This window comes from Schistocerca serialis, chromosome 6 (assembly GCF_023864345.2).
Source record: "Schistocerca serialis cubense isolate TAMUIC-IGC-003099 chromosome 6, iqSchSeri2.2, whole genome shotgun sequence".
NCBI lineage: Eukaryota > Metazoa > Arthropoda > Insecta > Orthoptera > Acrididae > Schistocerca > Schistocerca serialis.
In genome coordinates, this window is record NC_064643.1 from 425059258 (window position 1) to 425083646 (window position 24389).

At 43.0% G+C, this 24389-nt stretch overlaps 1 protein-coding gene across 1 annotated transcript in view; it reads right to left on the reverse strand.

Annotated features, from left to right (window-relative positions):
• Positions 1-24389, reverse strand: part of LOC126484901 (cytochrome P450 4V2-like) — a 113831-nt gene that overhangs the window by 79127 nt on the left and 10315 nt on the right. Inside the window, exon 2 of the mRNA XM_050108501.1 lies at positions 6836-7009. Within this exon, the coding sequence (XP_049964458.1) occupies positions 6836-7009 (174 nt within the window). The remainder of the gene's footprint in view (positions 1-6835; positions 7010-24389) is intronic.

A 24389-nucleotide genomic window follows, 5' to 3' on the forward strand; every position in this document is an offset into this window, starting at 1 on the left:
CTATGACTGTGAAGATGTGAGAAGTTTCATTTGAATACCTATAAAACTATAGCGATAGCGTATCTCCAAAGGGCCAGTTCAGAGCTCGTCTACTGCGTGCAGTGTAATTAAATTAATTCTCTCGCCCAAAATATTTAACTTAGCCACGTCAAAGTTTTGTTATCAATACTTACCTGCGTGCTGAATGCACATTTAAATTAAGAGCTTCATCAGCCATCAGCAAGAGAAGCTATGATTTATTCAATGACTTAAAGTGGTGCATTACTAGCCCAGCGGCTAGCCGGGAGAGCCGACTTGACCATGAGTTCCCTTAGCCGTCCGCACCGCGGCTTTATATATAAGAACGCTGCGCGAGGAAGCAAGGCCCCAGTTCTCTCCAGACGCTGAATAGCACGCCATCTGTGCCGGGAGTCGCGTCGCGTCGGTATCATTGCTACAAACAGCCTCGGATGCAGTATTAAGTTATTCGAGATAAGCGTAACCATGAAATCATTTTAGAGTGAGGTGTTAATTCTGGGTTGACTTTAATTATCGATCTTCAGTTTGCGTATTGTCGTATTTTCACGTGCCGCCGCGGGACAAACATTCTACCATTAGTAAGCGTGGCGTTTGATGAACCTTATCTTCAAATTATGGCGAGCATTCATTTAAATATTTAATTTGGACAGTTATAGTGGCATCAGCGCATTAGACTCTGAACTGCTCTGTTAGTTGGATTGTGTGGATTCTTTTGTTTTCATCTGTGACTTTCAGAATACAGGACTTTTTTCACGACTGTTTTTTTTTTTTTTTATTATAAATCCCAGACAATCACCTAACTCCTCAGAGCTATAAGCTGTAACTATAAGTGTATTCTCAGATGAAGTGGGCACTAGGAATTCTAATTACAGGCTTCACGTTTTTGCTAATCACTTTCTGGTAGCCAATATTGTAGTTAGAGAGCCAGTGTTGAGAACGGCGAAAGACAGCATAAATAACATTCTAAATAATAGGAACTGGTTTTACATTCTACAAACCAAACATATATATAAACAACACAAAACTGATAAACATAGTTCAATCCGCCGCCCCACAAACTATTGCCTGAAATTTGTGAATGGACGTGGGTGGATTCCTTCGTAGGAACGGTTTGTGGCCTACTAATCAGTGATGATCGTGTTTCCCTCAATGAGTTTAGTGTGCAAGGCGATACAGGAACCGCACGTGAGTGTGCAGTGGAAGCAGACTGGCCGATACGGAAGTTCCTGTAAAGTACGAGCATAAAGTCGCCTTGTTGGATAACTTTACAGTGGATAACTTTTCAGGGACACATCAGTCAATCGTCGGGACTGTTACCACTGCAGGTACTGAAAAGGCTGCTGCCCGCGTTCAGGACCTGTGTTACCCTTAGCACACCAAAGATACCCTTGTGATATTGTTTCACGATTCATGCACTATCCCATCACATATTTGTGGCGAAATGACCACGACAGGAAAATCAGAGAAATTACTGCTCGTACGGAGCCCTACCGATAGCCGACCTTTTCATGCACCTCTACATCTACTTCTACATCTGCAAGAGTACTCTCCAGATCACATTTAAGTGTCTGGCAGAGGGTTTATCGAATCACCTTCACAGTTCTCTATCATACCAGTCTCGTGTAGCGCGCAGAAAGAATGAACAACTGTATCTCTACATACGATTTCTGATTTCCCTTAGTTCATCGTAGTGATCCTTCCTCCCTATGTAAGTTGGTGTCAACAAAATATTTTCGCTTTCGGAGGAGAAAGTTGGTGAGTGGAAATTCGTGAGAAGTTCCGTAGCAACGGAAAACTCCTTTCTTTTAATGGTGTCTAGCCCAAATCCTGTATCATTTCTGTAACACTTTCTCCCATATTTCGCGATAGTACAAAACGTGCTGACTTTCTTTGAACTTTTGCGATGTACTCCGTCACTCCTATCTGGTAAGGATCCCAAACTGCGCAGCAGTATTGTAAAAGAGGACGGATAAATATAGTTTAGACAGTCTCCTTAGTTGGTCTGTAACACTTTCTAAGTGTCCTGCCAATAAAAGGCAGTCTTTGGTTAGCCTTCCACACAACATTTTCTATGTCTTCTTTCCAATTTCAGTTATTCGTAATTGGAATACATAGGTATTTAGTTGAAGTTACGGCTTTTATATTTGACTGATTTTTGGTGTAACAGAAGTTTAACGAGTTACTTTTAGCACTCTAGTGGATGACTTCACACATTTCGTTATTTAGGGTCAACTGCCAGTTTTCGCAACATTCAGATATCTTTTCTAAATCGTTTTGCAGTTGGTTTTGATCTTCTGATGACCTTATTAGTCGATAAACGATACCGTCATCTGCATACAACCGAAGACGGCTGCTCAGATTGTCTCCCAAATCGTTTATATAGATAAGGAACAGCTAAGGGCCTATAACACTACCTTGCGGAACGCCTGAAATCACTTCTGTTTTACTCGATGATTTTCCGTCACTTACTACGAAATCTGACCTATCTGACAGGAAATCACAAATCCAGTCACATAACTGAGACGATATTCCATAAGCACGCAATTTCACTACGAGCCGCTTGTGTGGTACAGTGTCAAAAGCCTTCCGGAAATACGGAATCGATTTGAAATCCCTTGTCAATAGCACTTAACACTTCATGTGAGTAAAGAGTTGGTTGTGTTTCACAGGAACAATGTTTTCTAAACCCATGTTGACTGTGTGTCAATAGACCATTTTCTTCGAGGTAATTCCAACTGATCCAACACCATATGTGTTCCAAAATCCTGCTGCATATCAACGTTAACGATATGGGCCTGTAATTTAGTGGATTACTCCTACTACCTTTCTTGTATATTGGTGTGATCTGTGCAACCCTCCGGTCTTTTGGTACGGATCTTTCATCAAGTGAACGGTTGTATATGATTGTTTAGCATTGAGCTGATGCATCAGCATACTGCGAAAGGAACCTAACTGGTATATAGTCTAGACTAGAAGACTTGCTTTTATTAAGTGATTTAAGTTGTTTCACTACTCCGAGGATATTTACTTCAACGTTATTCATATTGGCTGCTGTTCTCGATTGGAATTCTGGAATATTTACTTCGTCTTCTTTTGTGAAGGTATTTCGGAAGGCTGTATTTAGTAACTCTGCTTTGACAGCACTGTCTTCGATATTATCTCCATTGCTATCGCGCAGAGAAGGCATTGATTGTTTCTTGCCGCTAACATACTTCACATACGACCAGAATCTCTTTGATTCTTCTGCCAGGTTTTGAGACAATGCATCAGCATACTGCGAAAGGAACCTGACTGGTATATAGTCTAGACTAGAAGACTTGCTTTTATTAAGTGATTTAAGTTGCTTCACTACTCCGAGGATATTTACTTCAACGTTACTCATATCGGCTGCTGTTCTCGATTGGAATTCTGGAATATTTACTTCGTCTTCTTTTGTGAAGGTATTTCGGAAGGCTGTATTTAGTAACTCTGCTTTGGCAGCACTGTCTTCGATATTATCTCCATTGCTATCGCGCAGAGAAGGCATTGATTGTTTCTTGCCGCTAACATACTTCACATACGACCAGAATCTCTTTGATTCTTCTGCCAGGTTTTGAGACAATGTTTCGTTGTGGAAACTATTATAAGCATCTCGCATTGAAGTCCGTGCTAAATTTCGAGCTTCTGTAAAAGATCGCCAATCTTGGGGATTCTGCGTCTGTTTGAATTTCGCATGTTTGTTTCGTTGTTTCCGCAACAGTGTTCTAACCCGTTTTGTGTACCAACGAGGATCAGCTCCGTCAGTTGTTAGTTTCTTTGGTATAAACCTCTCAATTTCTGCCGATAATATTTCCTTGAATTTAAGCCTCATCTGGTCTACACTTACATTATTAATTTGGAATCAGTGGAAATTGCCTCTCAGGAAGGCGTTAAGTGAATTTTTATCTGCTTTTATGAATAGGTATGTATATCACTCATTTTTCGAGGTTTTGGGGATTACAGTATTCAATCTCGCTACGACAACCCTGTGTTCACTAATCCCTGAATCAGTTTTGATGCTCGTTATTAACTGAGGATTATTTTCACCAACCGTTTACTATTCGCGTGGGCTCATGAACTAACTGCTCGAAACAAGTTTCAGAGAATGCGTTTAGCACAATTTCGGATGATATTTTATGCGTACCTCCGGAATTAAACATGTATTTTCACCAACATATCGAGAGTAAATTAAAGTCACCACAAACTATTATCGTATGAGTCGGGTACGTGTTTGAAATCAAATTCTAGTTTTCTTTGAAACTTTCAGCAACTGTATCATCTGAATTGGGAGCTCGGTAAAAGGATCCATTTATCATTGTATTCCGGTTGCCATCAATGACCTCTGCCCATACTAACTCACAGGAACTACCTACTTCAATTTCACGACAAGTTAAACTACATGTTACAGCAACCAACAGGCCACCACCAACCGTGTTTAGCCTATCCTTTCGGAACAAAGTTGGGTTCTCCGCAAAAATTTCGGCTGAGCTTATATTCGACATTTGCCAGTTTTCAGTGCCCTTAACGATTTGAGCATCCGTGCTTTCTGTTAGCGCTTGGAGCTCTGGTACATTCCCTACTGTTTTACAACTGTTATACCAATGGTTACTATATCTACGTTCCTCCTGTGTTCAGCCTGCACTCTTTGTGACTGAAGCCCTTCTTGTGTTCTCCCGAGACCCTGTAACCTAAAAAACCGCCCAGTCCACGCCACGCAGCCCCTGCTACCCGTGTAGCCGCCTCCTGCGTATAGTGGACAACTGACCTGTTCAGTGGAACCCGAAACCCAACCATCCTTTGGCGCAACTCGAGGCATCTGCAGCCTACATGGCTGCAGAACCGTCTGAGCCTCTTATTTAGACCCTCCACTCGGCTGTGTACCAGAGGTCTGCAATCGGTCCTGTCGACTATGCTGCAAATGGTCAACTCTGCTTTCATCTTGCAAGCAAGACTGGCAGTTTTTACCACTTCTGTTAGCCGCTCGAAACCAGAGAAAATCTTTTCTGATCCAAAGTGACAAACATCATCGGTACCGACGCGAGCAACCACCTGCTGTTGGCTGCAACCTGTGCTCTTCGTGGCATCCGGGAGAACCCTTTCCACATCTGCAATGATTCCACCCGGTATGCACACCGAGTGCACATTGATTTTCTTTCCCTTCTTGTCAGCCAAGTACCTAAGGGGTCCCATAACGCGCTTAGCGTTGGAGCTCCAAACTACCAATAATCCCACCCTCTGTGATTGCCAGGATCTTGCAGGCTGAGTGGTTTACTCTGAAACAGGACAGGCGACAGCATCTGGCTCAACGACAGTGTCAGCCACAGACAGCACCTGGAACCTGTTTGACAGACAAACCGGGGAGGTCTTACGTGCGGCCGCCTGGGAAGTCTTTCGCCACCTGGTTCGCCCTGGGACGACCTCCCACTCGAGCACAGGTGAGGGAGTCAGCCGCAGTGCGAGTAGTAACTGGGTTGGCCACCGCTGAGGACCGATCAGAGGACTCGGACGTGGTGGACGTCCGTTGGATCTCCAAGACCGGCCAACAACAGGGGTGCCCATCCACTGCAGCCTCAAGCTGTGTAACCGAAGCCATCACAACGTGAACCTGAGAGCGAAGTGTCACCAACACGGCTCGCACCCGCACACAACAATCGCAGTCCCTGTCCATACTAAAGACCTTGGAAAACTAAACAATGCTGATAAATGGACTATCGGCACGTGCTGTAGATCCTGACGAAAACGCAGGAACTATGTCTAATAATACGCAGATATTCAAAAACCTAACTACCGAAGCACTCAGGTGAAACTAAATAATTCACCCCTGATTAGGAACTTGTAATATGTCACAAAATCTGTTTACTTTCCGAAGCAAACGAAAACGCGAGAACAGTGGCTATTAGATGTTAAATTTACATGCAGAAACTGTAGAAACTAGATTATTGAAGCACAGCCGGCCCCTTGTGGCCGAGCGGTTCTAGGCGCTACAGTCTGGAACCGCGCGACCGCTACAGTCGCAAGTTCGAATCCTGCCTCGGGCATGGATGTGTGTGGTGTCCTTAGGTTAGTTAGGTTTAAGTAGTTCTAAGTTCTAGGGAACTCATGACCTCAGAAGTTAAGTCCCATAGTGCTCAGAGCCATTTGAACCATCAAAGCACACACATGGTATAATAAAATTCGCTCCTGGTTAGGACTCGTAAATGTTACAAAAGTGGTTACTTCCCTGTTGCTGCGTCTGTCTCGGTCGGCTACTCCTGCCTGACCTCTTTCAAATGGAACAGTAAAGAGCGGAAATGATAGTCCTATAGGAAGTAACAGTGTGGATGTGGGTGTAGAAGTAGATAGAGAAATATGAAGGTAGATCCTAGCAGAGGATTTTAGCATATTAGCTGAACTTTTTCCCCAACATCCTTATCTTAACTCGCTCTCCTTTCACTTGCTACCGGGTAAATTGGAAATTGGTGATACGTTCCTGTGGGACAAAACTGCTGAGGTCATCGGTCCCTAGGCTTACCCACTACTTGATCTAACTTAAACTAACTTACGCTGAGGACAACACACACACCCATGGCCGAGGGGGGACGCAAACGTCCGACTGGGGGAATCCGCGTGAACCGTGACAAGGCGCCGTAGACCGCGTGGCTACTCCGAGCGGCAACGCTATCTGCTGATACAACGGTGGAAAGAATTTCATGAAGACATAGACTATGGATAAATATATAGATTACTGGACACCAGTGCTAGGCTTGTTGCTACGTCACTGGCCAATATTAGCCACTTGTAGAGCGGTACCGGTGCTGACCTGCGGCGCTGCCTCCAGAGGTCTCCACGGGAGACGAGCAGTCCCTCGCCGGTGAAGGGCCGCAGCACGTCCATCATGTAGTCGTCGCGGTTGACGTGCGGCCCGCCGCTCAGCACGGCGCGCGCGTGCTCCGGGTCGGCCAGCAGCACGCAGAGGCGCGGACCCACCCACAGCCTGTAACAGGAGGGCCGGCGGCCGTCCCCAGGCAACACCGCGTCAACGGTACAGAGCTCTTGGTTTAATGAGAAGTCAGCAGCGACGTCATCATAGGTGACACTATGGCTCAGCTTGATTGACGACATCGGAAACAGTAGCATATGACAACTTTCTGCGTACAGGAAATAAAAGTTGTACAAAAATTTACGGAAGCCATGTAGCGCCCTGAGCCACCATCTCACTGGTACTTGTACAGTAATAACGTTTACTTCATAGATCCCCATACCTCGATTCAAGAGCGTGTCTCTTGCTGTTCCTCAAATATTTGTTTTCTAGCTCATTAAGTTAGGGCAACTAGGAAACCTTCTCCACGAACTGGCAAGTACGACACAGCCAACATGATGTAAATAATCTGTGTGGTATTTTCGGGTTACGACAGTAGTGTTACACTCTTTGCTCGATTTGCCTTTCTTATTTCTGTCGATATGTAAGTTCTGACTACAGGTGACTAATCATTTCATCTGCTCATTATACGTATCATGATATATAACCCAAGTAATCGCGGAAATCGTATCTACTGTTTGCTGAACTATAATACATTCCTTTTCTTGAGTTTACTCAGTGAGTGCCAGCGATATTTATATCCATCAGGTGCCTCTGTTTCAATGGTTTACTACTTAAATTCAGTGTAAATAGTTTCAAATATTGTTGTCCTCGCCTTGCCTTTACAAAACATTTTTGGTGTATCTCTTATATAAATAACCGTTTCAGTGACGATTGATGTATTCGAATGCAATCCTGGACTCTGTCATGTGGCGGGACAGGGAAGGCAAGCACTGAGCTGATGCTCTGCAGGAATAACTGAGTACAGCATCGCTGACTCACTTAGTCGTAGTACTGACGGACAGTGAATTTAAGTAAACCTCATTCAACCACGTAATCTGGTAACATGCCACAGGGGTTAATGAACGCGTCCGTAAAGAATAAGTAATATGACAAATACATAAAGTATTTTCAGATACAACTGCGCTCATACGTAACGAAGAGATTGAACACACTTTGACAAATAATGTGTGACGATTATTTTCAAAACCAAACAAAATCATATCTGAGGAATCACGAAATCGAGAAAGATCAAAGAAACACTGAGAACTCAAGTAGATTAATGCACTATGAATGTATGAAATGATGGGCTAGATGTGGCTCGGGGAAAAGGAGAAATACAGATTCATGTATAACAGGTCCCCGCTGCATACGCACAAACCACAAATACTGTCCATTGCTGTCAGTGTTTATTTTGTGTCTGTAATACTTTCGCAATACTAACACTAATAAAATAGGAAACAAATTGCTTTCGGCCATAAATAGTGGTTATTATTCCAATACACGAAGCATTGTTTCTATGCGTGCCGTCTCTGTCAGGATACATGAAAGGAATCAATCGTGATTAAAATGTTCAGTCATAAGTGCTAGGAAAAGATATATTAGAATACCCAAGAAATGAATGTTACTCACACAACAAAATTTGAAAGTGTTCACACTGATTTAAAGTAGCAAAATTTTCATATGGATGATCAAACAGCTGACTTGTTCACCAGAGACAGTGTTATTTCTCAAACTAACTGAGTTTCGATGTCTTCACGACAAACATGATAAAAGATCTCCAAACTGGTTTTATTTCTAGGTATTGGAGAAGAGAAATAGGCTTTTTGCTGCACGGACTAAGAAACAGCAAATGAAATCTGTAAACATCTCACGAAGAAAGACTGTCTTGAGAGAAATCAGACTAGACTGACGTGTTGAATAGTGTAACAGCAACAAATTGGTCTGCTAGGAGTTTCTGGGCCATAAAGGCATCGAAACCGTTGATGTTCGCGTGGAACCATCGAGAAGACCAAGTACCGAACCTCAGGATGTGGTTACAGCTTCATAATGACCGCCATCTCCACACCGTGACTGCAATGTAATATAACGAAACAGGTCCTATATCGTATATTAGAATACTGTTTTTTGAACTCATATGTCAGCAAATGAAAACTTTAGGGTCAGAAATACACAGTAAATTACTATCTTCGACATTTCTGATCATTAATTACGTCATGTTCTCCAGGATCGCTAGAAAAAAAAGGTTTATGGAACATAGATTTTACAACCATGCTTGCTACTAACTACACACCTAAAGAAATTATTTTCAGATTTAATTTACTTCTGGCTAATACTTGATTTTCTTGGGGAATGATCACTTAGTGTATAAAAAGGCACCCATTTTAATTAGTCAGTTGAACTGACACATAATCTGATATATGATTAGATTTAAAGTGAATGTACTTACGAAACGTTATTACCATTCGATAATTCATATGTCAGTGAAAATCGTAAAGCACCGAGTAAACAAAATGCCATTTAGATAAAGTGAAAACTTTTGATCTGTAATAAAGCTCAAGTATTAATTGGGTAAACTGTGTCCCAGATCCGACTTAGAAACACATTTAATTCACATAAATCTAATACCAACATTGCGATTGGATTTCTAAAACACTAAAATAATATTAAAAAATTGAAAAATCATGTTCAGAAAAAATGCAATACTGCATAGTAATGTTGTTTGAGTATCAACATAATCTACGCTGATGAAACTATTTTGGCTGTTGGAAAAGTATCTAGATCATACAGAAGTAGTGATATTAGCTTAAAGCTACCAACATCTTTTATTTTTATTTACTGTACACTTAAACGATTATCAGTGACTCTCATAAAACAGTTCATGAGTTAAAACTGTACTGACTTTGTAATGCTGCGACATGTTTGGCAACGAAAAACTGAGCTGCACTTGCATATCAAATCTTCTACGGGAAATTGTCTTTTCGTAAATTCAACGTTTGCCGAAGTATTGCTCAATGTTAGCACCGACATTTATGTTTTAATGTGTATAATAAGTAAGTGGGCTCAGAAGCAACAATAAACCGTGAAGATTATTTAAACTAACGGCCTTTCCTTAATTTTCCTTGATTTGTTTGGAAAAATCCATTATCTAAAATATCAGCCGAGTTGGTACTACGAATCTGGAGATGCTGTCTACTCGTTTTCCACCTCTAAGGGATCATCAAGGACAAAGCTAAGGATATTGTGCCCCTAGTTTCCATATGTATAAATGAATCTGTAAAGCTGAACTCAGGCACATGCAAATTCCAGTGAAATTAAGAGGGCAGGTAACAATAGGGGCTGTGTTGGATGGAGTCAATGAGAGTGGACTTCGATGAGCCGACAATTCCTCAGTCTACCGTGTACTATCCAGGAGACAAGTATGTCTCTGACCAGACGTCCGTTGTGGAAACACCACATACACCTATGAGTGAAATGGACAAGTAGACAGCATTGTTTACGTGCTGAATGGCAAAATGTTTTTATTTGGCTGAATATTCTCGAGTGTATCCTACAGCTGTAAGAAAACACGGATACTGTGCTACCGTGGCAGCAGCAATCTGGTATCGTGCACTTGTGAGTAGCATATGGCAAATTGCCACGTGTAACGGCTTATTATATGTAGAATTTAACTTATGTCCAGGAAGTCAGTCAGCTACTCCGCACCGCCAAGTGCTGCAGCAGATATATAGCTATACAGGACGACGTGCTGACTTGTCAACAGTAGGACTTTAGAAAGTCTTACATCTGTCTTCTGAAGCCGTATTTATACAATTCTCAACCAGATGTCCTAAGATATATTCAGAGCCTAACTGTATTAAACAACTCTAGCAGGGCAATTTATAGCCCTATGTGGCGGAGAATGTGTATCTTTCCTTTGACACATGATCGGCACCACTACTTCATTTTCTAACACTTTTGCTCAAAATGTGGACCACTGATATAGTCGGTCGACAAATTATTCACCAGGCACTAACGATGTTTCTTGTACTACAGGTTTTTGATCGCTAGGAGCTACGGCCTCCGTAAATTTAAAGAAGGACATAATTACCACAAGCCTGTCTGACTAGAATAGCTACTTTATTTAGTTCGACTGAATGAGCTTACCTGAAAACATGTCCAGACTGCGTTTGATCCTGTGTCACAACTGGCGCATGTGATGTTTTCACACCTTAACGAATTTTCAAACAGATTATCAACTGTCATTTATTGATAATAATGTATATGTTATCGACGGCTATTACCTTATTACAGCACGAGCGGTCACAGAATGGAAACCACAATGATAATCAGATGAAGTTTTCCACAGGTGGGTTGTAGAATGTCTCTTGTAGGCCTATACCCGTAGATCGCATCATATCTTTGTTTTCAGTTCTGAGAGCAAAATGAGCACATGAGGGCACCTGGAAGACAGTGTCTCCCGTCAGGTATGAGTGCTTGTGAAGGATTTCGCTTGATTCCATGCTACCCCACATAACATAACTGTTATAATTTCTTCTTCATGACAATTCTCGGGCGCACACTGCAGTGTCAGTGAAGATGCTCCTGCAGCGGTTTGGATGTCACGTTTCTGATCACCATCGAACCTGAGCCTGGTTCCGTCACTGTTACGTTTCTGCTCACATGTATCGTTGTATAATGACAACATTTTGGCACAGACAAAAGCCTGCAGACCAACGTAAGGATTTGGTGGAACTTACAGGTGGCTGCCTTCTATGACGAGGATATCGGAAAGTTGGCACAACGCTACGTCAAATCACATTGAAGTGGAGTCGGAGCGGATACTATGTGGAATAGAAACTAATAATAGAAACTAACATGCAGCTAACTCTTTTAAATAAAACACTTTTCATTTTCACTGTGGTTTACATTTTGTGACCGATCAGACCATAACAAGCGAATAGCCCTCGTATTTAATCTCATACTGTATGGATATCTCAGTCCCATGTATATTTCCTGGTAGTTACGTTTTAACTCTTGATAAGTGCATGAGATGATAGAAGAAGGTAATGTAATTTCTAACGATATTTTTAAAAAAATGGCTCTGAGCACTATGGGACTTAACATCTTAGGTCATCAGTCCCCTAGAACCTAGAACTACTTAAACCTAATTAACCTAAGGACATCACACACATCCATGCCCGAGGCAGGATTCGAACCTGCGACCGTAGCAGTCCTGCGGTTCCGGACTGCAGCGCCTAGAACCGCACGGCCACCGCGGCCGGCAACGATATATGAATTATAGTATTAAGAGGCGTGTATAAAAATCCGGAGTCAGACTGGTGAAACGACTCTGTGGGTACAAATGACGTATTCAAGCCACTCAGTCGTTCTCATAACTTCCGGGCGCTGACTGACGACGCCAAGATGGAGAAAAAGGGAAAAAAAGGTTATGTGGGACGGACGGGAATGCTAGAGGAGATACGTAATGAAAGAGATGCTTTAAATAATGGGCATGTGAATGCACGCACTGGGTCGAGAGCTAATGGCCTCACTGCTGGTCAGTATGGCGACAATGTGCCAATTGGAATAGATTCGTATGATCATAATACTTTGAATTAATTAATGGATGCTTCAAACATAATTCAGTACATTAATATACGTGAGGGCAACTTAATAGTAAGTTGTTGTCGTGGTCTTCGGTCCGAAGACAGGTTTGATGCAGCTCCCCATGCTACTCATTCATATGCAGGCCTCTTCAGCTCTGAATTACTACTGCAACCTAAATTCCTCTGAATCTGCTTACTATATTACTGTCTTGGTCTCCTACGAATTTTGTCCCACACGCTTCCCTCCAGTACTAAATTGGTGATCCATTGATGTCTCAGAATGTGTCCTACCAACGCATCCCTTCTTTTGGTCAGGATGTACCTGAAATTTCTCTTCTTCCCAATTCTATTCAGTACCTCCTCATTAGTTACGTGATCTACCCATCTGATCTTCAGCATTATTCTGTAGCACCACATTTCAAAAGCCTCTATGCTCTTCTTGTCTAAACTATTTATCGCACTTCCATACATGGCTACACTCCATACAAATACTTTTAGAAAAGACTTCCTGTACTTGATGTTAACAAATTTCTCTTCTTCAGAAAAGCTTTCCTTGCCAGAGCCAGTCTTCATTTTATATCCTCTCTACTTCGACCATGATCAGTTATTTTGCTCCCCAAATAACGAAACTTATCCTCAACTTTGTCTCATCTGACTCCCTCAGCATCACCTGATTTAATTCGGTTACATTCCATTGTCGTCGTTTTGCTTTTGTTGATGTTCATCTCACATCCTCCTTTGAAGAAACTGTCCCTACCGTTAACTGCTCTTCCAGATCCATTGCTGTCTGATAGAATTAAAATATCATCAGCAAACCTCAATGTTTTTATTTCTTCTCCTTGGACTTTAATTGCTGCTTCAAATTTGTCTTTTGTTTCCTTTACTGCTTGCTCAACATACAGATCAAATAACATTGGGGATGGGCTAAAGCCCTGTCTCGCTCCCTTCGCAAACACTGGTGGCCTTTCGTGCCCCTCGACTCTTATAACTGCCCTCCGGTTTCTGTACCAATTGTAAATAGCCTTTTGATTCCTGTATTAAAGAGAGTATTCCTGTCAACATTGTCAAAAGCTTTCTCTGAGTCTACAAATGCTATAAACGTAGGTTTGACTTTTCTTAACCTATCTTCTAAGATAAGTCGTAGGGTCAGTATTGCCTCACATGCTCCTACATTTCTCCAGAATCCAAACTGATCTTCACCGTGGTCGGATTCTACGAATTTTTCCATTCTTCTGTAAATGAATTGTGTTAGTATTTTGCTGCCTTGACTTCTTAAATTTTCACACCTGTCATCACCTGCCTTTTTTGGGGTTGGAATTGTTATATTCATCTTGAATTGTGAGGGTATTTCGTCTGTTTCTTACAACGTGCTCACCAGATGGAAGAGTTTTGTCAACGCTGGCTCTCCCAAGGCTATCAATAACTCTAACGGAATGTTATCTACTCTCGGGGACTTGTTTCGACTTAGGTCAAATTCTTCACCCAGTACTACATCTCCCTTCTCATTTTCCTCTACGTTCTCTTCCATTTCCATAATATTGCCCTCCAGTGCGCCTCCCTTATATCATCATCATCAGTTACCTTCTGTATTAGTAGGTCCTTTGTCCTCCATTTTCTGCGATCCATTGCTTCCTTCTTAAGGCTGCTGTATGTTGTACCGCCCATCATGTCATCCTGTATCTGGAATCTCTTCCTTCCTCGCTTCCTTTTCCCTTCTACACAACCTTCTGAAACTGTTTTTTTTTTCTTTCTTAATAAATACCCAATCCAATTCCTTTTTCTTCTTTTTATTACATCTAGTAACTGTCTTTTCTCTCCCACTCTTCTCAGTAACTCTTCATTTTTTACTCTGTCCATTCAACTTATTCTTTCCATCCTCCGCCATGTCCAGATCTCACAAGCCTCCAGCCTTTCTCTGTCTTTCTTTCTCATAGTGCATGTTTCTGCGCCATATAGAAGAAAACTCCATACACGACATTCTATGAGTCTCTTCCTGAGTTCTCTATCCAGACCGCTGCAGAAAATTCTCCTTTTCTTATAAACCGCCTCTTTTCCCATTGCTATCCTTGTTTTAATTTCTGTGGTGCACTTCCAGTCGGTGTCTATCCCGCTTCCAAGATATTTAAAATTTTGCACCTGTTCTAGTATTTCTCCATTCAGCATTATTTTTATTTCCTTATTTCCTCCTAGTGCCAATATTTTTGTTTTATTTGTGTTAACTTTCACTCTATATTTTTTCCGTTATTTTCAATGGTGTCCACCAAATTCGGTAATTCTTTTTCCCCTGTGGCTAGAAGGACCATGTAATCAGCAAACCTCAAAAACCCTACTCTTCTTCCTCCAATTTCTACGCGTTTGTCATCTAATGAGCATCGGTCAATCATATTTTCCAAGTAGAGGTTGAAAAGAGTAGGTGATTGACAGTATCCATGTCGTACTCCTGTTTCTAGTCCGATTCAGTTTGTACTTTCTCCTCTCACTTTAACTGAGACTTTTTGATTAAGATATAATGAGTTTACAAGTCTTCTGGTTTTCCAGTCCTCTCTCTTTTCCCTGATTATAGTCACCAGCTTGTCCCAAACCACATTGTCACATTGTCCTCAGGGAGTCACACCTGTTGATACGTGGCTGGCGACCATGGGGTCCCGAGCTGGAACCTGGCATTGATTCCACTTACTTATGCCAGGCTCCTCACTTTTATCTTTCCTACCTGGCCACCCTCATCCAACTCTTGTTCTTTTCCGACGCTGACGCTATCAGGTTTCGAGGGCTGGGGGGGGTCTTTCATTTTCCAAGCTATACATCTCATGCAGCGTCTGACCCGGAGCGTGCGGCTGCAAAAGGCGTCAGTACCCCCATGTTAGGGCGGCCTCCAGAACTGCGGAAGGCAACAGAATGCCACCGCAGATTATCTTCCCTGCATAATGCACTCTCCTCCATTGTATAGACCCTCTATATACTCCTTGAAACTTTCTGCTCTCCCTTCTTTGCATAGGACTGGTTTTCCATCTCAGCTGTTGATATTCTGACAGGTGGTTCTCTTTTCTCCAAAGATCTCTTTACGTTTGCTGAAGGCAGTATCTATCTTACCCCTAGTGATATAAGCTTCTACATCGTTACATTTGTCCTCTAGGCATTCCTGATTAGCCACTTGGCACTTACCGTCAGTCTCAGTTTGCATTTTTATATTTTCTCCTTTTATCGATTAAGTTAAATATCTTACATTACCCAAGGATTTGTATTAGCCCTCGTCTTTTCATATACTTGATCCTCTGCTCAAAGTAAGCTAAGATTAATAATTGACTATGTGATAATAGGGCAGAAGACAAGTTTGTTGTAAATGGCGTGAGAGATTTAATGGGGTCCCGAATGTGTATCAGACCATTAACTACTAATTTCAAGAATTTCCTTTTCCTTTGAACGGAAAGAAATAGTAGATGAAGTCTTCGGAGGTCCAATATAATAAGTTAAGTTTTCACTAAGATTCAATATACTTACCCTATCAGCTTAGACTGGCTGTCATGGCATCATATATCGAGGATGACACTGTAGAGAACAGGTATTTATTAGTTAAGCCAATGATGCTCGAGATAAAATTTTAATCTCTGGGAGAGATAACAAGTTTGGGATATTATATGAGGAATTGACGGGGGAGTGAGTAAGTAGACAAATCGATGAAGATGATAAAGGAAGCGTATAGCAGATGGCTGAGAACTCGGCCTGAAAAAACAACGTAATACGTACGAAACAGAGGACTAAATCAACAAATGTAGCACGTGATAAAGTTAAAGCGGATATAGAAGAAAACTTTACTGACAAAAGAGCAAGCATGACATGGAAGATGCTGAAGACGATGTGAGCTGAAAACAAAGAAAGTGCTAGGATTACTTTAATATGGTGGAAGAGTAGGTAAAGTATTGAGGTGCCTTACCTGGTTTGAGGAGAGGTACCAAAATGGCCGATAGCCACGAGGTAAAAAAGTTGCCTTATTCTATATCAAATTGAAACAGTCGAGGAGGATTTTCTTTGACGCAGCTGTCCTGAATTCGCTAAGCATGCTGCACTGGATCTGGGCGTGACTGGGTGTAGTTACATGAGCCTCAGACACTGTGGAATTCAGATCTCATGTGGCTAAGGGGCAGTTATGAGACTCAGAAATGTGGGACCTGGAGTCCACCTTGCTCCTCTCTGAAGCCGCATGGTAGGGGAGGAACTCCGGGTCCCAGTTGGTTTTAGCAGTTGTCATTAAAGAATACTTCGGCATCGTCTGAGCGATGTCGCTCTTTGATGACACAGTCACTACAGGACTGTTGTGATTGGTAACGACCCTATTAACTGGAAGGATCCTGATGGCTTCCGATTCTTCTGTAGAAGAACAAATGCAAAGGTTGATCGAGTCCAGGAACGATTGCCACGACCTTTTCTTCCATTCCTTGATTACACGTCGAAACTCAGCTCTAACGATTTGAAAGGCTGCTATGTTTTCCAGTGAAGTGCGGCATTTAAACCGTTGCAGAACCGCACGCTTGACCCGTAGTGCTCAACGGCAATCATCAGTCCACCAATGGATAGGTTGCTTCTGAAGATGATTGGAGACTTCAGTGACATGGTGGGTCACTCATGTTCCATCCACTCCAGGATGCTGTCAGGGTGTTCAAACACACCCAGATTTCTGAATAACATCCAGTTGGCTTTACTGACCATCCATCGCGGCTGCGCCGTTTCATGGAGGTCTCTGTCAAGAAGGTGAATCCAGAGTGAGATGCGGTCACTGGAATGGTCGTCAGTGACTTCCTGGCTACTGGAATGAAGATCATCGTAATTTCCCAGTGTGCAGAATCCGCGCAGGCTTCAAAGCAGAAAGAGAGTTTGATAGCTGAGGGTAGCCCAGTAGCAATACAGAAATGAGTGAGAGTGTCGACAGTACACAGCTCATGAGACGTCATGAGGATCTGTAAAACCCGACAACGAGGGCAAGTAGATGTCGAGTACCACAATACATGACGTGCACTGAAGTTACCCAGTTGGATAAATGGCCTGAGATGTTGTTCTTTAATATCTGAGAGAGCCTCAGAATCTATCACATCAAACAATGAACATCTAATACACGTGAAATTAAACTGCAACTGCTTGCAGCTCTGTAGCCAAGGGGAGAGCAGAAGAGTGGCGCATGTTTTTAACAAACAGCACAACCTTCATCAGCGATTCTCCTAATCAGCTCATCCTTGGGATGGAGGGTATAGTTTCATAGTACAGGGGCATAAGACGCTTTAAAATGCAGACCCTGTCAACACAAGCAGCGAAGGCATTCCTTTGCTAGGAGTTTCAGATCCTCTACATGTGTCCTGAACCCATTAATTATCCTCTGTAGTATGAAAACTTTATCATGGCGGTCACTTTCTCAAATGGTTCAAATGGCTCTGAGCACTATGGGACTTAACTACTGAGGTCATCAGTCCCCTAGAACTTAGAACTACTTAAACCTAACTAACCTAAGGACATCACACATATCCATTCCCGAGGCAGGATTCGAACCTGCGACCGTAGCGGTCACGCGGTTCCAAACTGACGCGCTTAGAAGCGCACCGACCACCGGCCGGCGGTCACTTTCTCACCCTCTCTTTGCGACAGGAATGAGAGGCCACAATGGGAGGAGACTCATTTTTGAGATGAGTGCCCCCCCCTCCCCCACCACCAATATTAAGGTCCATCAGTTCAGAATGCGATCTTTGAAATGCGTCGAGTAAAAGGAGGTAGACATCATAGGACTGATTGATTCCCGTCTCTGTCAGCGAGTGGCGCATTGCTTTTGAATTTTTGGCCGGCAAAGCAGTGGCAGTGCTAGACAGTGGACCAGGCTGAATCTTGAGAGAAATCATGGCCTTTTATTATCTTCTGTAGAGAGTTACGGTGTTCAAAATAACTGCAGCAGCAGAAGTGCATTCACAAACACACATACTCTGCTGACACTAACAACATCCGTTTGTGTAGTAGCTTCGATTTCATAAATAGGCTTTTTAAGAGATGATACAAATGTAGCGAACATCGGGGCACCATGGTCTTATACATTTTCTTAGCCGTAACATACGAGATGCGCTCCATAGTTTTAAACTCTGGCATATTCTGCCCTTCAAGATATATGCTGCAGCCTCTACTTCGGAGAGGGTGGTCCCAGTAGCAATGAACGCACTTTATGGGAGATGAATAATCGACGCCTTCGTAGGTACCCTAAACATATAAGCCACAAGTGGCTCCTCCCTTACCTCCTAAGGTGGTGTTCCCAGCGCTGGCATTTAAAAGAGCATATTGGTTTGGGGACATACTACCGCATACTTTAACGAAGAAAACCTTCCTTACAGAGAGCAGAGGTGCAGTGGTTCGCATACTGGACAACGGTTCAAACGCATGTCGGCCAGACTGATTTAGGTTTTCTGTGATTTCCCTAAATCGATTCAGGCAAATGCCAGAATGTTTTCTTTGAAAGGCTATTGCCAACTTCCTTCCCCATCCTTCCCCAATCCGATGCGATCGATGACATCGCTGTTTGGTCCCCTCCCTCGAATCAGCCAACCAACCAAACCTGCCTTCGCGTGCTCTGGGAAATTTCAGCTCTTGAAGGTAAGGATAAAGTGGTCGAATTTTAGCAGATCCGCATTCACCCCATTCCTGGTATTTTGCATGTCGAGTATACCTCCTTGACCCTACTTATCTTTCACCTCGTCTTTGGGAATGTCCACCAGGTCGCTGCAAATCAGAATACATTTGCTGTATTGTGTAGTTCAGTTTCAATGGCTTTAGCTTTTTGCAGGTTTCTCCCTTGTTGGGAGCGAGACGTTTCGACCAACAGCGTCCCATCACACAGCTGCTTGACAGATTTTAACGCATCTGCTAAGCTCACTATACCCTTCTGAATGTAAATGGCCGAAACTTTCTCAGAGATTCCCTCCATTCTTTCACAAATAACACAGTCTGGCTTTCACATGCGTCCTGTCACTATTTGTTGAACTAACCAGAACAAACCCACAAACGGGAGGACTCGTCAAATGAGTCCTCTTGAGCGTCTGGATGTTAGTACCTACCAGCGGTCCATCCATTTCGCTGGGAGAGGAAATTTCAAGTGGTCCATCTTGGTATTACGAGCAGCTGGCAACATAAGGGGCAATTTAGACAGAGCCACTGCCTCAGCCAGTCTTATACAAATGAGGTGCGGCTTTTTCCCCAGATGTTTCCCGCTAACAGTTGTTCTGCAATAGGAAGGCAGCATATGGGTATGAAGCACATACTGAGATGAGGGTTTCCTTATAGAGCTATTTACCATTTTGAGGATCTGGGCGATTAAACCGAGATCCCCATTCCCTGGGACCCACATGATGGTTGCTAAAGCACGTCCAGAATTTACGGTAGAAGAGGACTGGCAGCACTTATCTCTCCGCGACTCAGGAACCGGAGGTCACCAAGCCCTTACCCGGCAAATGAATACTGAGCCACGGAGGGTAGGAAGGACGATGCACGCTTCACCCAGTAACCGGCTTCCTACAATTGTTACCGAATCGTGTTAGTCTCATGTCTCTTTCTTGGGCAAACTACTGCACTCCAGACCAGAGGAACACCACTGGTTTTGGGACGATAGTCCTGCACTCGACGTCAGCTGCTTTCAGGAAAGCAGCCACTTCTGTTAATCTCAGAGTAGATGTAACATCCAACGGCCTTTATCACTTGTTCAACATAATCCAGTAACATTATATCTCTACAAAATTTTGCCTTAAATCTCTGTCTCGTTCCATGGAAGTTACTCCCACATTCATTTAAACAGGCCATATCATTCTTCCTTTCTTTATTTAGTCTGTATATTCACCACAGGGCTGATAAATTTGTTAACTTATAAATCTTCTTAATTCTCAGTACTATTCAGTAGCTCCACATGGCCAACGCTTCGTTCTCTTCTTTTATCATTCTCTGCCGTTCAGGATTTGTTTTTATGTAGTGCAGCACTCTGGATATAAACTATCCGATCAAAAGCATCCGTACACCCCCATGTAATGCGGTGTTGAGCAGATGTCACGATAGGCAGACGCACCAGTATTTATGGAGGCGTTGTCTGCAGGAAAACAGTAATAGGACAATGGCTCTACCAGGAGAGCACACTGACTTCAGACCTAGACTAGTCATTTCACCAGCGACATTTCAATTGTTGTAAAGCGGTCTTGTCGACTGTCGGTGGTGTCATTGTGAAGTGGAAATGCAAAGGAACAAACACAACTAAATCAATATGGCTACGAAGTCTTTCGCGACGTATTTCCTGAGTAAAAATTTCTCGGTGTACATGCCGCGTCAAATCAGAATAAATCTTACGGCCGAGAGCACCTAGGCCACCAAGACTGTACGGTTTGCCAAAGGTTCATAAGGAGAACGTCCCGTTGAGACCGATTGTTAGCGCTATTGGCTCTCCTACGTACAAGCTTGCAAAGCACTTAACTAAATTGTTGGCGCCTATCGTTGGTCACTGCCCACATCACATTAAAAATTCAAAAATGTTTGTTGATATCATAAAACAGATGAAGATAGGCCCAAGTGATATCATGGTCAGCCTCGACGTGGTTTCTCTGTTCACCAAAGTACCTGTGGATGACACATTACAATTGTTGTCTGCTCATTTCTCCTCAGAAATTTTGAAGTTGTTCCGGCATACCTTGACGACCACTTATTTTTTATACAGTGGAAATTATTATGAAATGACGGATGGAACAGCCATGGGTTCGCCATTGTCACCAGCAATAGCGAATTTTTTCATGGAGGACTTTGAAGAACGAGCCCTGAGCAGTGCTCACCTCCGCCCATCATGCTTCTACAGATACGTCGACGATACTTTTTTAATCTGGCCACACGGCAGCGACACGCTGCAGCAGTTCGTCGAACATCTGAATGGTGTACATCCAAACATAAAATTTACATTGGAGGTCGAGAAGGAAGGGAAGTTACCTTTTTTAGATGTGTTGGTATAGCGAAAGCCGGATGGACGATTGGGCCATTCTGTGTACAGGAAGCCAACCCATACAGACTTATATCCGCATAGCCATAGCTTCCATCATCCGTCTCAGAAGAGAGCTATGCTGAATACTTTAGTACACAGAGCCAGGACTATTTCCGACAAGGACCACCTCGGTCCCGAGATCAACCATTTGACGACTGTTTTCAAGAGGAATGGTTATTCTGCCGGTGAAATTAAATCAGTATTGTCCAAGAAAGTAAGACACGATGTCGGCCACATACAAGAAGAGGACCAACACATAGCGCGGCTTCCTTTTTGCGGTGCTACAACGAGCAAGATAGCCAGAGTCCTGAAGAGGCAAGGAATAAAACCAGTTTTCCGACCACCTAGGAAAATTAAGGAAATGTTGAGACCAGTTAAAAATAGTCTCGGCTTAAGAGTGCCGGGAATTTATACTATTCCTTGCGAATGCGGCAAGAATTACGTGGGCCAGTCTGTAAGAACCGTTGCAGACCGCTGCATCGAGCACCAACGCCACCTGAAATACAGATATTTGGAAAAATCAGCGGTGGCTGAACATAGCCTGCTTAACAAGCATAAGATTTTATTTGAAGAAACCAGAGTAATAGCCCACACATCGAATTACTGGGACTCTGTGATCCGGGAAGCAGTCGAAATTAGACTTAGCGATAATAACTTTAATAGAGACAACGGCTATGCACTTAGCAACACTTGGAAGAGCGCACTGGATAAAGAAAAATCGCAGAGAAAAACTTCTCGCACTTTACCTCCTGATTTAAGGGATGGCGCTGCAAGCAACGTGGGATAGCAACTACTCGTACATCTATGGAAGTAGAGGGCACCACTTCGCTACGCGCCATATCGCTGACGTATTCCAGCCAATAAGAAGCCGTCCTTTACATATAAAAGTGGGAACCTCGCTAGTTCACGACAGTCAGTTTTAGCCCTGACGACGACCATGGAGGTAGTGGTCGAAAGCTCGGAGATTTATTCTGATTTGACGCGGCATGTACACCGAGAAATTTTTACTCACAACTAAATCAAGACCACGCAGACATCACGTAATAACAGACAGGGAATACTAAGCACTGTGTAGTAGGGCTGTAAGAAAATCTCATGATATCAGCATAACGAAGAACTCGTATGTTCGAAAGTGGTACCTGTAGTCCGGCTATGACACTGACTGCGCGTAGAGAGATGAAATGACGGAGTACAATCGTCAAGCGGTTTCACATACCGCACTCATATCTATAGTCAAAGCTAAGTAAGATTTTAAATAATGGAAAGAATAACGGCACTGGGCAGTGGATGACTGGAAATGAGTAATTTGGGATAGTGAATCACCCTTCACCCTGTGTAAATTCTATGGAAGGGCCTCGGTTTGACAAATAAATGCAGAGCAATAACTGCCATCATGGTAGTGCCAACAATGACATACGAAGGACGTGGTGTTACGGTAAGGGGTGTTTCCCCAGGTTAGGGTTTGGTCTTCTCATTTTGCTTACGATAACGCTAAATGCATAAGGTTATGAATACGGTTTACAACGTAGTGTACTGCATGCAGTATAGAAACGATGCGAGGGCGTTGCTTGTCTTTATCAGCATGACAATGCAACATTTCATTCAGCATTATCTGTGAGGCAATAGTATTGGGAGATCAACATTTGGTAACTGCCTGGCCTGCCGTGAGGCCTAAAATGAACTCTATAGAGCACGTTTGGGATGAGTTACGTGTCGACTTCATTCCACAGCTCAACATCCAACATCACTCTCTTCTCTGGTTTCGGCTCTAGAGGGAAAACGTGCTACCATTCCTCCGCAGACATTCAGACATTACATTGAAAGTGTCCCCAGCAGAATTCAAGTCGCCCTAAAGAGAATGGGCGGACAAACCACGTATTAATATCCAACTATTGCTGTCCAGATACTTTTGTTCTGATAGTGTACACAAGTAAGACTTATTTCTCAGATTAAGATCTCTGTTCAGTACAATGAGGTTGTATCTAGAAGGACGCTATTGCCTATGCTAGTCGGTTCCTTTTGTTCCCATTGGTCTGGCCGTCATGTGTTAATGTCCTTACAAGATATAAGAATTCCTCCAGATCGTCAACTTCGTAGTCCCGAAATCTGATGTAAGGTTTTGTCGCAAATCTCATTTCTGATGCTCCTTAATATCTTCATATTTCTTTGGCTTGTCACAACACATTTTCTGTGATGACTAGTCAGTTATACTGAAAAGTTTCTGAAATTTTTCACCACTTTTACGAAGAACAAAAATGTCTTTGTGCTGTATATTTTAATTCCAGTTATGAATCGTATTTTGTCAGTACTTTTAATATACAGTAGTATGACAGTGCTTGAAATGAAAGTGCCCAGAAGACACAGTCGCATTCAGTGTAACTTCGTTTACATAAATGGTATCAACGGATATGTTAACGATTAGAGTTCTGATTCTCTGTGACAGGTACAACGGTCACCAGAATGCATTAGTTTACATACTTCCTCTTTTGTTTCCAGGCCCTCCACGACAAATAAGGGGCACGTACAGCGTCATATTTTGAGTGATAATTGTGAAGGACATGGAAATACCGGATACATGTGTGAGATAGCCTTATCAGCACCGTAAAGTGGCTCGTCGAATCTGTAGCGTTCGGAAGTGACACTGGCCTGACGTTAGACTGCGTGGCAACGCGAAGGCAGGGACTGTAATGTACGGAATGGAACTGGGGACCTATAAACGACGGAGAGGCTTCGTCCCCGCCGTAGTCCTCAGTGTTTAACAACCTCACAACAGGCTACAGCAGTCCACTCACCCCACTGCAGCCCCACACCGAACCCAGGGTTATAGTGCGGTTCGGCCCCCAGTGGACCTCCCTGGGAACGTCTCACATCAGACGAGTGTAACCCCAAAGTTTGC